The sequence below is a fragment of the Gigantopelta aegis genome, chromosome 14 (genome assembly GCF_016097555.1).
Source record: "Gigantopelta aegis isolate Gae_Host chromosome 14, Gae_host_genome, whole genome shotgun sequence".
NCBI lineage: Eukaryota > Metazoa > Mollusca > Gastropoda > Neomphalida > Peltospiridae > Gigantopelta > Gigantopelta aegis.
In genome coordinates, this window is record NC_054712.1 from 1,682,669 (window position 1) to 1,698,229 (window position 15,561).

At 38.9% G+C, this 15,561-nt stretch overlaps 1 protein-coding gene across 1 annotated transcript in view; it reads left to right on the plus strand.

The window, feature by feature from the left end:
* LOC121388561 (E3 ubiquitin-protein ligase MARCHF6-like) overlaps positions 1-15,561 on the plus strand; it is a 46,213-nt gene that overhangs the window by 21,064 nt on the left and 9,588 nt on the right. The window contains exons 9-19 of the mRNA XM_041519943.1: positions 2,820-2,871; positions 3,381-3,439; positions 4,438-4,547; positions 5,445-5,559; positions 5,907-6,110; positions 7,562-7,612; positions 8,196-8,296; positions 8,698-8,881; positions 9,982-10,170; positions 13,990-14,059; positions 14,776-14,957. Of these exons, the coding sequence (XP_041375877.1) occupies positions 2,820-2,871; positions 3,381-3,439; positions 4,438-4,547; positions 5,445-5,559; positions 5,907-6,110; positions 7,562-7,612; positions 8,196-8,296; positions 8,698-8,881; positions 9,982-10,170; positions 13,990-14,059; positions 14,776-14,957 (1,317 nt within the window). The remainder of the gene's footprint in view (positions 1-2,819; positions 2,872-3,380; positions 3,440-4,437; positions 4,548-5,444; positions 5,560-5,906; positions 6,111-7,561; positions 7,613-8,195; positions 8,297-8,697; positions 8,882-9,981; positions 10,171-13,989; positions 14,060-14,775; positions 14,958-15,561) is intronic.

A 15,561-nucleotide genomic window follows, 5' to 3' on the forward strand; every position in this document is an offset into this window, starting at 1 on the left:
TCTGAACATACAATTTGAACATCTGGTTGAACTTTTGCCCAAATAGTACTCCGTCTGAACATTCAATTTGAACATCTGGTTGAACTTTTGCCCAAATAGTACTCCACCTGAACATTCAATTTGAACATCTGGTTGAACTTTTGCCCAAATAGTACTCCGTCTGAACATTCAATTTGAACATCTGGTTGAACTTTTGCCCAAATAGTACTCCGTCTGAACATTCAATTTGAACATCTGGTTGAACTTTTGCCCAAATAGTACTCCACCTGAACATTCAATTTGAACATCTGGTTGAACTTTTGCCCAAATAGTACTCCGTCTGAACATTCAATTTGAACATCTGGTTGAACTTTTGCCCAAATAGTACTCCGTCTGAACATACAATTTGAACATCTGGTTGAACTTTTGCCTAAATAGTACTCAACCTGAACATACAATTTGAACATCTGGTTGAACTTTTGCCCAAATAGTACTCCGTCTGAACATACAATTTGAACATCTGGTTGAACTTTTGCCTAAATAGTACTCAACCTGAACATACAATTTGAACATCTGGTTGAACTTTTGCCCAAATAGTACTCCGTCTGAACATACAATTTGAACATCTGGTTGAACTTTTGCCTAAATAGTACTCAACCTGAACATACAATTTGAACATCTGGTTGAACTTTTGCCCAAATAGTACTCCGTCTGAACATACAATTTGAATATCTGGTTGAACTTTTGCCTAAATAGTACTCAACCTGAACATACAATTTGAACATCTGGTTGAACTTTTGCCCAAATAGTACTCCGTCTGAACATACAATTTGAACATCTGGTTGAACTTTTGCCTAAATAGTACTCAACCTGAACATACAATTTGAACATCTGGTTGAACTTTTGCCCAAATAGTACTCCGTCTGAACATACAATTTGAACATCTGGTTGAACTTTTGCCTAAATAGTACTCAACCTGAACATACAATTTGAACATCTGGTTGAACTTTTGCCCAAATAGTACTCCGTCTGAACATACAATTTGAACATCTGGTTGAACTTTTGCCTAAATAGTACTCAACCTGAACATACAATTTGAACATCTGGTTGAACTTTTGCCCAAATAGTACTCCGTCTGAACATACAATTTGAACATCTGGTTGAACTTTTGCCTAAATAGTACTCAACCTGAACATACAATTTGAACATCTGGTTGAACTTTTGCCCAAATAGTACTCCGTCTGAACATACAATTTGAACATCTGGTTGAACTTTTGCCTAAATAGTACTCAACCTGAACATACAATTTGAACATCTGGTTGAACTTTTGCCCAAATAGTACTCCGTCTGAACATACAATTTGAACATCTGGTTGAACTTTTGCCTAAATAGTACTCTGTCTGAACATACAATTTGAACATCTGGTTGAACTTTTGCCCAAATAGTACTCCGTCTGAACATACAATTTGAACATCTGGTTGAACTTTTGCCCAAATAGTACTCCGTCTGAACATACAATTTGAACATCTGGTTGAACTTTTGCCCAAATAGTACTCCGTCTGAACATACAATTTGAACATCTGGTTGAACTTTTGCCCAAATAGTACTCCGTCTGAACATACAATTTGAACATCTGGTTGAACTTTTGCCCAAATAGTACTCCGTCTGAACATACAGTTTGAACATCTGGTTGAACTTTTGCCCAAATAGTACTCCGTCTGAACATACAGTTTGAACATCTGGTTGAACTTTTGCCCAAATAGTACTCCGTCTGAACATACAGTTTGAACATCTGGTTGAACTTTTGCCCAAATAGTACTCCGTCTGAACATACAATTTGAACATCTGGTTGAACTTTTGCCCAAATAGTACTCCGTCTGAACATACAATTTGAACATCTGGTTGAACTTTTGCCCAAATAGTACTCCGTCTGAACATACAATTTGAACATCTGGTTGAACTTTTGCCCAAATAGTACTCCGTCTGAACATACAATGTGAACATGCTGTATTTGGGTTTATTACAGTATTTAATATGCAAGCTTCATTCAATTTGTTGAGATTTTTTACAAAGTAGGCCTCGGTCCCCATCGAGATGACATGTTCCATTTTTTCTTAGTCTATAATCATTAAAGCACGAACATTTTTGACTTTGTGTTTGTAAGTCATGTTTACCCGTCTCAGAAGTTGCTGCATGATGTTTGTGTTTATAAGTCATGTTTACCCATCTCAGAAGTTGCTGCATATTGTTTGTGTTTATAAGTCATGTTTACCCGTCTCAGAAGTTGCTGCATGATGTTTATGTTTATAAGTCATGTTTACCCGTCTCAGAAGTTGCTGCATGATGTTTGTGTTTATAAGTCATGTTTACCCAATCTCAGAAGTTGCTGCATGATGTTTGTGTTTATAAGTCATGTTTACCCGTCTCAGAAGTTCCTGCAAAACTACAGCAAAACCAGGTCATTCTCAACTTAATTTATTAATCATCGGCTATTGGATGTCAAAAGTTTTGTAATTTTTACATATAGTCTTAGAGAGAAAACTCACTACATTTTTCTGTTAGATGCAAGATATCTTTTATATGCACCATTCCACAGACAGCATATTACATACCATGGCCTTTGATATGCCATTTGTGGTGCACTGGCTGGAGCGAGAAATAACCCAATGGGCCCACCGATGGGGATTGATCCCAGACCGACTGCACATCAAGCAAGTTCTTTATAACTGGGTGACGTTCTGCCCATTTTTCAAATGATGTCGAGAGATATGGAACATTTTGCTACTCTTCATATATACATATATTATGTATTAATGTGTTTTCGTCTCTTTTACTTTCAGGAACATGTTTTCTGGGTTGTGTCATTGAATACTCTATTTATTCTCGTCTTTGGTAAATATTTACATTTTATCATTAATATCTAGTCTCTTGGTATCCCACCCCCATCCCTGAAATATCCTTGAGAAAAGATGGCGTCCATCCATTTTTCATTTATATAATATAAATGGAGAAAAGTTCTGTGTTTATCAATGAGTCTTTATTGATGTTGTAACCATAGTTTTTTTTATTAAATTATAAATGTTGCGGTGTCTACATAATTTTTGGTTTAGAGTTTACTAATCTGTAGGAGTATCTTATGACTGGGCACAGTCTTTTCAGACGAACTGTTGTTCAGTTGCATGTCGGTTAAACAAATGAAGATTTATATAAACTGTTCGTTGGTTTTGTGGTGGATCACTATGTGTTAAACTAACAATTGAAGAGAATTGGTAACAAATTGTTAAATCATGTGCCGTTATATATTGTTATATATTGTTAAACAAACCTTCCTTTTCTTTGTAACAAATCATATTACTTTCTAGCTAAATATCTACAGTCTGTTTCATTCTGTTTATTTTCAGCGTTTTGTCCTTATCATATCGGACACTTTACTCTTATTGGTTTCAAGATGGACGACTTTGTGAGTAAAATATTTGTACTATTCCTCAGTCAACTAAAGTGCATGTGCCGTGCTGGTTTTAGTATAATTATGCATTAATGTTTATTGCAAAATTTGAGATTGAATACTTAATAAATGTTCGAAATCCAATGAATATTTTAATATTTATAAAGTTTAATTCTAAAATAACCTTTTCTGTCGAAAGTCCAGGCCTGGTGCTTATAAGACTTTTAGAGTTTAGACTCGAAAGTCCAGGCCTGGTGCTTATAAGACTTTTAGAGTTTAGACTCGAAAGTCCAGGCCTGGTGCTTATAAGACTTTTAGAGTTTAGACTCGAAAGTCCAGGCCTGGTGCTTATAAGACTTTTAGAGTTTAGACTCGAAAGTCCAGGCCTGGTGCTTATAAGACTTTTAGAGTTTAGACTCGAAACTAATAAACCCTGAGACAGTAATGTCATGACAACGCCATACTAACGGTATGTGGCTGACGTCATTAGAGATTGAGCTTGGACTCTAAAAGTTTTATAAGCACGGGCCCAGATTGTTCTTCACGTTATGAACTGCGGTGCTTTAAAAAAGAAATACATAGACAGTCTGGACCATCAGAAATATCGGCCGCAATAACGGGCTTCCCATTATTTGATTTTAGTAAGCCCACCCTAGTTTCATTCAGGGGATGTGTACAAATGATGATATAATGAATGCAGCTTGCAGCGTCGGGTCCAACTAAAAATAGCACCCCTACAGCATCTGGAGCTTGGACCATATGCTTTATTTTTGTCTTAATAATTTGTTGTAGTGCATTTCAGAACAAATCATATAATAAAAAACCCACCAATTTTTTTATAAAAATGTTTGAATGTAATACTTTTGTCAGAGAAAACAGTTTTTATATTTCAATACTACAAAAAAACAATCCACCTAAAGATCATACTGCATAAATGCTATGTCACAAGAATGTTCAGTTGCTGTTAAATGAATACAACATATTTTTTTTTTTTTCTGCGGTGTCTGTTTTAGGCTGTCGCATCCCACTTTGAAGGTCTGCTAACGACACTGACCGGATATATCGTGATCGCTGTGTCATTGATTGTTCTCTACGTACTCTGTTCAATGACACGACTCAAAAAGTAAGTGATAGTTTGTGGCCATGTTGTACACGTGCGTTGTGGCCATGTTGTACACGTGCGTTGTTACTGAAGCACACTAATACACTGTTATTAGAGGGGCTGAGATTTTGAACTTTTATGTCTACTTGTATGTCTATTTGAATTTACCACGAATTATGTCATAGAAATATGAGTACAACTTAGAGAAGATCTATGCATTAAACATACTAGAAAGCTTGTAGAATTCAGAATACACATAATATGGAGTTACATATTTTAAATAACAGTTGTTTTAAATTTATGAACTAATACAAATTTATTTAGAAAAGCTTACAGTTACTAAATAAAAGTAAAAATAAAAGTCAGATGAATTTGTTAATATATCGCTGTGATAGGTCAGCAGCAGCTTTCATACAACATGCAAATTTGTCAACGTTATCCTAATACTTTGTAACACAAACCAGTAAAATAGTAGCCTAAGCCCATATTTCCGAAGCTATCTACGATAATGTAAGCTATGACATGTCTCGTAGTGACGTCATAGCCTACGATTGTTTTACGATAATGTAGTACTAAGGTAGCTTCGAAAATCTATAACCTGTTTTTAGTTTTAACAGAGAAATGCATTTTTTTTGTGGGATATAAATAGCAAGAATTACCAATCAGTATCAAAGAATAGGGTTCAGCATTATTAAAATTAATGTCAGTTAAATACATTTTTGAAGTATTTTTGAGACTGTTTTTGATGTCAGCTGTAGCTAAATTAGTAGAAAAGTGATCTTCAAAATTGTGTTGAGAACCGTGGCAGGACCCAGCATACGTAATAATGATGTTTAACTCAGTTGTATATTTTTGCAGATGTCATCGAGTGGTCAGCCTGTGTTATGTTGTGGTTAACTGAGTTGTATATTTTTGCAGATTTCATCGAGTGTTGGGTCTGTGTTACGTTGTGGTTAAGGTGAAGTTACTGGTTGTTGTGGAGATTGGATTATTTCCTTTAATATGTGGATGGTGGCTTGATATATGTTCTCTGGTGAGTATATCATATTAAATGCTGGATTCTTTTTGTCAGTTCCTTTAATAGTCACCAAGTAAACAATGTGTTAATATTTATAAACCTGATTTCCATTAAGTATAAACAACAATTTTTGTTTGGTTATACTGTTACCATTAGGCCTTAAGTTTGTTACACAGTTTTAATTGAATTAAAGAGAGATCATGTGACATTAAACAGTTGAATTGTTCTTCAGAACCCCTCAAAACCAGATCCGCAGTAAATTAAAGCAGTTTTCACAGTTGGATTGTTTTACAGTTAAACATGATTGATTGTATGATTGATTGATTGATTGACTGATTGATTGATTGACTGATTGATTGCAGGCGATGTTTGACGCGAGCCTCAAGGACCGGAAGAGCAGTTTCCACCAGGCGCCGGGCACGTCAATGTTCATCCACTGGCTCGTTGGCATGGTGTACGTCTTCTACTTCGCCTCCTTCATCTTGCTGCTCCGCGAGGTGCTGCGACCCGGCGTGCTCTGGTTCCTCCGCAACCTCAACGACCCGGAGTTCAACCCCATTCAAGAGGTAGGTTAGTGCAGTTAGTGGACCTCGCCAGATCTCCATCGGTGGGCCCACTGGGATATCTCTCGTTCAAGGCAGTGCTCTGCGACTAGTATTGCGCAGTTAGTTAGTGGACTTCGACAGATCCCCGTCGGTGGGCCCACCGGGATATCTCTCATTCCAGGCAGTGCTCTGCGACTAGTATAGCGCAGTTAGTTAGTGGACCTCGCCAGATCCCCGTCGGTGGGCCCACCGGTATATCTCTCGTTCCAGGCAGTGCTCTGCGACTAGTATAGCGCAGTTAGTTAGTGGACCTCGCCAGATCCCCGTCGGTGGGTCCACCGGGATATCTCTCGTTCCAGGCAGTGCTCTGCGACTAGTATAGCGCAGTTAGTTAGTGGACGTAGCCCAGTGGTGAAGCGTTCGTCTGATGCAAGTTTGGGTGCGGGATTTAGCTGTCGGTGGAGTGCTCGCTTTTGGTGCTTGCATAGCAGGATCGAACCACCTTGGTGCATCCATTCAACTGTTTGTGTTGGGTATTTTTTTCATTCCAACCAGTGCACCACAACCGGTCAAAGGCCGTGGTATGTGCTTTCCTGTCTGTGGGATAGTGTGTATAAAAGATCCCTTGCTACTAATGGAAAAATGTAGCAGGTGTCCTCTCTAAGACTATATGTCAAAATTACCAAATGTTTGACATCCAGTAACCAATGATTAATATATTGAGGTGCTCTAGTGGTGTCATTAAACAAAACAAACTTGACATTAATTTTTTCTTTGGTTAGTTTTAACAGACTTCACCAGGAAGGGGTCGAGACGTAGCCCAGTGGTAAAGCGCTCGGTTGATGTTTCAATTAAATGTATCTTAACGAGCGAAAGTGAGTTTTATACGTTTTTAAACAATGAGTTCTGAGACAAATGGTATCTAATGGACACAAATGTGTTATTCTATTTTTTACATATCCTCAAAAACTAGGTTTTAAGCTAATTTTAACATCTTTTTCGACTAAAAGTTATTTGCAGCCATTGCACTTGTAGCTAAGTTGTGTGTCACAAACACATGATTGCCAGTTGTATGTCTTGAAATTGTTAACACATACATGTGTAAACAACCCATGTGTTAAAAAAAATAATTCATGATATTCTCACCAATGGGTTTGTAAGAAAGCCTTATAAAGTACTGTTACAGATTAAGTCTTACTTTTAGGATTATTTACCCATTTTTCACAGTGTTATGGCCCTTGAACTTTGGAGATACAAAAATTTGTTTTCACAATGCTCAAGACATTGAAGTGAAAAAAAAATTCTGGCTCTATCGTGTCTTGTGACAGATCAAGTTTGACTTCAGTGGCGATTTACAAATTTTTTACAGTTATGGCCCTTGAACTTAGGAGATAAGAAAATATGTTCAGTCTAGTAGGGGACATGTATTACTTTGACAGGACTCTCAAGATGCTTGTTTTTGTATTTTTCAGATGATACATCTCCCAGTTTACAGACATATTCGCCGGTTTGTCGCATCAGTGGTATGTACTAAGTGTTTTTGTACAGCTTAAAAATGTTTTAGCATTTACATTTGAATTTGTCTCGTACTAATGTCACAGTTATAAGGTGTACAATTTAAATAACTGTGATCTCATTTTCAGCTCTTAACCAGACTAGATCATGACTTCATTTGACAGAAGCTTAGTTGCTGCCATGATAGTTTAATTGCTGCTAAGATATTTCTTTTAATTACTAAAATGATAGTTTAATTACTGCTATTATAGTTACATTTTTGTTATTATAGTTTAATTACTGCTAATATAATTTAATTACTGCTTTATAGACATTGAGCAGAATGTGTGAAAACCAAAACAAATAAATAAATTCCTTTTGTTTTACAGACAACTATTTTTTGTTATATATTTACAAATTGATGACCGGGAACGCTGACTACGTTTTTGTCTGTTGCAGGTTATATTTGGCAGTACTGTTCTCCTTATGCTGTGTTTTTGTCTGTTGCAGATTATATTTGGCAGTACTGTTCTCCTTATGCTGTGTTTTTGTCTGTTGCAGATTATATTTGGCAGTACTGTTCTCCTTATGCTGTGTTTTTGTCTGTTGCAGATTATATTTGGCAGTACTGTTCTCCTTATGCTGTGGCTCCCAGTTCGAGTAATCAGGAAAATATTCCAGGGATTCTTACCATACCACGTGATGTTATCAAGGTAGGTAGGATGTAACCCGGTGGTTCAGCTTTCGCCAAGACTAACTAATCGTACATAATTAATATTGGATATTTCTGGACTAGCCAACATATCGGACATTAATTGCAGCAGGAATATTGAAAAATGTTTCATTTTCACTTGACCCAATTTGGTCCTTTTCGTATAATGCATATTAAATATTTATAGTTCTGTGAGCTATCACTTTAAGCAGTGACCTAAATATCTTCTCTTTTCTTTCTTTTCTTTATGAGATGAAATGGTGGGATATAGGTATTACTTTTCCAATGGTAGACACAATGGAATAACATGGGTTTTTTTTAAAGTTTTGCATGTAGATATATCAGTTTGTAACAAAACTGTAAGTAAAACTTGTTTACAGATGTTGATCACCTATTTTTCAGCGACGCGCCGGTGAGTGAGCTGTCGCTGGAACTGCTACTGCTGCAGGTCGTGTTGCCCGCGCTGTTGGAACAAGGTCACACGCGCGTCTGGCTCAAGGGTTTGGTGCGGGGCTGGACGATCGGCGTCGCGTACGTCCTCAACCTCAGGTCCTACCTACTCGGAGACGTTCCCCTCACTGACCAGGTATAACATTTCTCAGACATTCATTTCATTTCAACTTATTTTCATGTTTATATCCACTTAAAGTTCAAGCATGTTCTCTTGGGCACACACTTCAGCTTTCTGGGCTGTCTGTACAGGACAGTGGGTTAGGTGTTAGTGGTTAGTGGTTAGTGAGAGAGAAGAGGGTGTAGTGGTCTTATGCATATTCATTGAGTTGTTAAACTCCCTCTGGGAGGGAGCTGGTACCGGGCTGTGAACCCAGTACCTACCAACCGTATGTCCAATGGCTTAACCACGATACCAGCGAGGCTGGTTCTCGGACAATTGTCTTTACAAAAATTCTTTATTCATATACCGATGCAGGCTGGGTTGGTGGAGACCTCTTGCTTGGGTGAAATAAAAAAGCGAGATATAGGTATTAGTTTTCCGATGGCGGTGGTGACAGCATCAACTTTTGAAGTTTAAATGTTAAATTTCATGTTTAAATAAAGTTTCTCACAAACTATAAGTCCTAGGTCATTGAAACTTGGTTTATAGTTGTACCTTTGAATGTTGATCACAGTGAGCTGAAACTTGGTTTATAGTTGCACCTATGGATGTTGATCACAGTGCACTGGAAAGGTTTATGGTAGGTGAGACATTGAATTCTGCAGAATTCTTGTTTGTACAAAGTGTTAATAGGGAGTACAGTAAACTTGCTTCAGAATACAACACAATTTGTACTACATGAATTGAAGATAGCTTACAGCTTAATAATTTCAATGAATATCACATTGAGATGATTTTGAGTGATTCAACAAAATAATGATGGAGATTGAACTCGGTTGTTTATCTATTTATCCCCATTAAGCAAATCTCCCTTATGTATTCTCATTCTTGCCAGTGCACCATGACTGGCATATCAAAGGCCTTGGTATGTACTACCCTGTCTGTAGGATGGTGCTTATAAATGATCCCTTACTGCTAATCGAAAAGAGTAGCCCATGTAGTGGCGACAGCGGGTTTCCTCTCTCAATATCTGTGTGGTCCGTAACCATATGTCTGACGCCATATAACCGTAAATAAAATGTGTTGAGTGCATGCTTAAATAAAACATTTCCTTCCTTCCTTTGTGTATTCAGGACGACATTGTACAAGGAGACCAAGTGGCACCCCTTCCGGTTCCGCCCCAGGCAAACAACCCCGGTGTTCCCCTCCCCATTCAGCAAGGGCCAGCAGAGGGGCTGGGAGCCGCCCACCAGGCCATGCTTCAGGGTGGTGGCCCCACTGGATTCCAGCCCTATAAGAAGCCATCTTTCTTTGCAGTCAGGGTAAGAACATTCATTTAATTCATTTCAACTTATTTGTGTGCTTATATCCAATTCAGGTTCAAGCATGCTATCCTTGGCACACACCTCGGCTATCTGTCCAGGACACTGAGTTAGTAGTTAATTGTTAGTTATTAGATTGCTGTGCACTTCTTAATTCTCCATGGCACACACCTCGGCTATCTGTCGAGGACACTGAGTTAGTAGTTAATTGTTAGTTATTAGATTGCTGTGGACTTCTTAATTCTCCTTGGCACACACCTCGGCTATCTGTCCAGGACACTGAGTTAGTAGTTAATTGTTAGTTATTAGATTGCTGTGGACTTCTTAATTCTCCATGGCACACACCTCGGCTATCTGTCCAGGACACTGAGTTAGTAGTTAATTGTTAGTTATTAGATTGCTGTGGACTTCTTAATTCTCCTTGGCACACACCTCGGCTATCTGTCCAGGACACTGAGTTAGTAGTTAATTGTTAGTTATTAGATTGCTGTGGACTTCTTAATTCTCCATGGCACACACCTCGGCTATCTGTCCAGGACACTGAGTTAGTAGTTAATTGTTAGTTATTAGATTGCTGTGGACTTCTTAATTCTCCTTGGCACACACCTCGGCTATCTGTCCAGGACACTGAGTTAGTAGTTAATTGTTAGTTATTAGATTGCTGTGGACTTCTTAATTCTCCATGGCACACACCTCGGCTATCTGTCCAGGACACTGAGTTAGTAGTTAATTGTTAGTTATTAGATTGCTGTGGACTTCTTAATTCTCCATGGCACACACCTCGGCTATCTGTCCAGGACACTGAGTTAGTAGTTAATTGTTAGTTATTAGATTGCTGTGGACTTCTTAATTCTCCTTGGCACACACCTCGGCTATCTGTCGAGGACACTGAGTTAGTAGTTAATTGTTAGTTATTAGATTGCTGTGGACTTCTTAATTCTCCATGGCACACACCTCGGCTATCTGTCCAGGACACTGAGTTAGTAGTTAATTGTTAGTTATTAGATTGCTGTGGACTTCTTAATTCTCCTTGGCACACACCTCGGCTATCTGTCCAGGACACTGAGTTAGTAGTTAATTGTTAGTTATTAGATTGCTGTGGACTTCTTAATTCTCCATGGCACACACCTCGGCTATCTGTCCAGGACACTAAGTTAGTAGTTAATTGTTAGTTATTAGATTGCTGTGGACTTCTTAATTCTCCTTGGCACACACCTCGGCTATCTGTCCAGGACACTGAGTTAGTAGTTAATTGTTAGTTATTAGATTGCTGTGGACTTCTTAATTCTCCTTGGCACACACCTCGGCTATCTGTCCAGGACACTGAGTTAGTAGTTAATTGTTAGTTATTAGATTGCTGTGGACTTCTTAATTCTCCTTGGCACACACCTCGGCTATCTGTCCAGGACACTGAGTTAGTAGTTAATTGTTAGTTATTAGATTGCTGTGGACTTCTTAATTCTCCTTGGCACACACCTCGGCTATCTGTCCAGGACACTGAGTTAGTAGTTAATTGTTAGTTATTAGATTGCTGTGCACTTCTTAATTCTCCATGGCACACACCTCGGCTATCTGTCCAGGACACTGAGTTAGTAGTTAATTGTTAGTTATTAGATTGCTGTGGACTTCTTAATTCTCCTTGGCACACACCTCGGCTATCTGTCCAGGACACTGAGTTAGTAGTTAATTGTTAGTTATTAGATTGCTGTGCACTTCTTAATTCTCCTTGGCACACACCTCGGCTATCTGTCCAGGACACTGAGTTAGTAGTTAATTGTTAGTTATTAGATTGCTGTGGACTTCTTAATTCTCCTTGGCACACACCTCGGCTATCTGTCCAGGACACTGAGTTAGTAGTTAATTGTTAGTTATTAGATTGCTGTGGACTTCTTAATTCTCCATGGCACACACCTCGGCTATCTGTCCAGGACACTGAGTTAGTAGTTAATTGTTAGTTATTAGATTGCTGTGGACTTCTTAATTCTCCTTGGCACACACCTCGGCTATCTGTCGAGGACACTGAGTTAGTAGTTAATTGTTAGTTATTAGATTGCTGTGGACTTCTTAATTCTCCATGGCACACACCTCGGCTATCTGTCCAGGACACTGAGTTAGTAGTTAATTGTTAGTTATTAGATTGCTGTGGACTTCTTAATTCTCCTTGGCACACACCTCGGCTATCTGTCCAGGACACTGAGTTAGTAGTTAATTGTTAGTTATTAGATTGCTGTGGACTTCTTAATTCTCCTTGGCACACACCTCGGCTATCTGTCCAGGACACTGAGTTAGTAGTTAATTGTTAGTTATTAGATTGCTGTGGACTTCTTAATTCTCCATGGCACACACCTCGGCTATCTGTCCAGGACACTGAGTTAGTAGTTAATTGTTAGTTATTAGATTGCTGTGGACTTCTTAATTCTCCTTGGCACACACCTCGGCTATCTGTCCAGGACACTGAGTTAGTAGTTAATTGTTAGTTATTAGATTGCTGTGGACTTCTTAATTCTCCTTGGCACACACCTCGGCTATCTGTCCAGGACACTGAGTTAGTAGTTAATTGTTAGTTATTAGATTGCTGTGGACTTCTTAATTCTCCTTGGCACACACCTCGGCTATCTGTCCAGGACACTGAGTTAGTAGTTAATTGTTAGTTATTAGATTGCTGTGGACTTCTTAATTCTCCTTGGCACACACCTCGGCTATCTGTCCAGGACACTGAGTTAGTAGTTAATTGTTAGTTATTAGATTGCTGTGCACTTCTTAATTCTCCTTGGCACACACCTCGGCTATCTGTCCAGGACACTGAGTTAGTAGTTAATTGTTAGTTATTAGATTGCTGTGCACTTCTTAATTCTCCATGGCACACACCTCGGCTATCTGTCCAGGACACTGAGTTAGTAGTTAATTGTTAGTTATTAGATTGCTGTGGACTTCTTAATTCTCCATGGCACACACCTCGGCTATCTGTCCAGGACACTGAGTTAGTAGTTAATTGTTAGTTATTAGATTGCTGTGGACTTCTTAATTCTCCATGGCACACACCTCGGCTATCTGTCCAGGACACTGAGTTAGTAGTTAATTGTTAGTTATTAGATTGCTGTGCACTTCTTAATTCTCCTTGGCACACACCTCGGCTATCTGTCCAGGACACTGAGTTAGTAGTTAATTGTTAGTTATTAGATTGCTGTGGACTTCTTAATTCTCCATGGCACACACCTCGGCTATCTGTCCAGGATACTGAGTTAGTAGTTAATTGTTAGTTATTAGATTGCTGTGGACTTCTTAATTCTCCTTGGCACACACCTCGGCTATCTGTCCAGGACACTGAGTTAGTAGTTAATTGTTAGTTATTAGATTGCTGTGGAGTTCTTAATTCTCCTTGGCACACACCTCGGCTATCTGTCGAGGACACTGAGTTAGTAGTTAATTGTTAGTTATTAGATTGCTGTGCACTTCTTAATTCTCCATGGCACGTTTTTGCTGTGCACTCTGTGGATTCGAATTTCTTTTCTGCAGCATGTTTTTTTGCCTCAAACAGTTTTGTAATTGCAGGGGTTGCATGTACATAAATATAAGATAGTAATGAAAAATATACTGTTTTGTATGTATAGACATGGTTATGAAGCTATGGGAATGATGTGTATAATTTAACAGTAACAGTAAGCTGAAGAGAGATGTGTAGAAATGACAAGAGAAGATGGAAAGAGAATAGGTGGCTACACTAACGACGTTTACTTGCATGTTGAACATTCATTTCATTGTGAGGATTCCACTAGGACTGGTTTTGAAGGTCTTGAGAGTTATGTCCCTTTGTTGCAGGTGCTGCTCCTGGTGGTGTTGATGTGCGTCACTCTATTTGCAGCCAGTCTGATGTCTCTTGTCGCTCCAGGTATTGTATAGTTTATATAGCACTGAGGGCTGGTTTGGGTCTCTCGTCGCTCCAGGTATTGTATAATTTATATAGCACTGAGGGCTGGTTTGGGTCTCTTCGCTCCAGGTATTCTATAGTTTATATAGCAATGAGGGCTGGTTTGGGTCTCTCTTCGCTCAAAGTATTCTATAGTTTATATAGTACCGAGGGCTGGTTTGGGTCTGTCGTCGCTCCAGGTATTCTATAGCACCGAGGGCTGGTTTGGGTCTCTCGTCGCTCCAGGTATTCTATAGTTTATATAGCACCGAGGGCTGGTTTGGGTCTGTCGTCGCTCCAGGTATTCTATAGCACCGAGGGCTGGTTGGGGTCTGTCGTCGCTCCAGGTATTCTATAGTTTATACAGCACCGAGGGCTGGTTTGGGTCTCTCGTCGCTCCAGGTATTCTGTAGTTTATATAGCACCGAGGGCTGGTTTGGGTCTCTCGTCGCTCCAGGTATTCTATAGTTTATATGGAAACATGGAGCTGGTTTCCTTTCTAAGACAATGTGTCAAAAGTACCAAATGTTTAACATCCAATAGCTGATGATTAATAAATAATGTGCTCTAGTTGTGTCGTTAAACAAAACAAACAAACATAAAATGGCAGCAAACTCAGAAAGTCTTTTTAATCTCTTACGTAACACGTGTTTTGACAACCTAGCTGATCGACTTCGTGGAACATGTTTGTGTTGCAGTGTTTATCGGTCGGCGCCTGATGTCGGTGTGGATGGGTGACTCGAAAATCCACGAGCTGTACACGGCGGCATGCGGACTCTACATCTGCTGGCTGACACTACGCATTGGCACCGTCCTCTACAACTGGATTCCCAAGGGCTCGTCCGTCATCCTCAAGAAACTCAAAGAGTGGGGGCTGCTGGTATGTTCCTCTTTCTTTTACTGTCCCCCAGAACTATCAGTGGATGTTTAACAATATATACTGATGGAAAGAAATAAGGGAACACATTGAATTGTAGACCAAATTTAATTCACAACTAGCGTAGTAATATCTGTATTTCATACCAAGTTGTAATGTGGGATTGAACGTCTGTAGTGTTGAATGTGCTGCCTATATGTTCCCAGTCAACTTCTGACAATATCAGTTGATTTTTGATGCAGTCATTATTTCTTGTTGCTATCTGTGTGATCCTTTATTTCTTTCCATCAGTATATTTAGTTATACCATATTCACTTAAGTAGCTTGTAAATAAATTTGTGGTTCTCAATATTTCTTGGTCAGTCTGAAGAAACTCAAAGAGTGGGGTCTACTGGTATGTTCTTTCTTCTTCTTTGTTTTTTCTCCCCCTATAACTGAGAGTGAATGTGTAACATTTCATTAGGTCTAACCATTTTTTCATTTAAAAAGCTCCAAAATATTTTGTCATTTACAATTATATTTCTTGGTCATTCTGAAGAAAACAAGATTTGGGTCTGCTGGTGTTTTTTTTTGTTGTTGTTTTTTTGACTCCCTAGAACTGACAGTG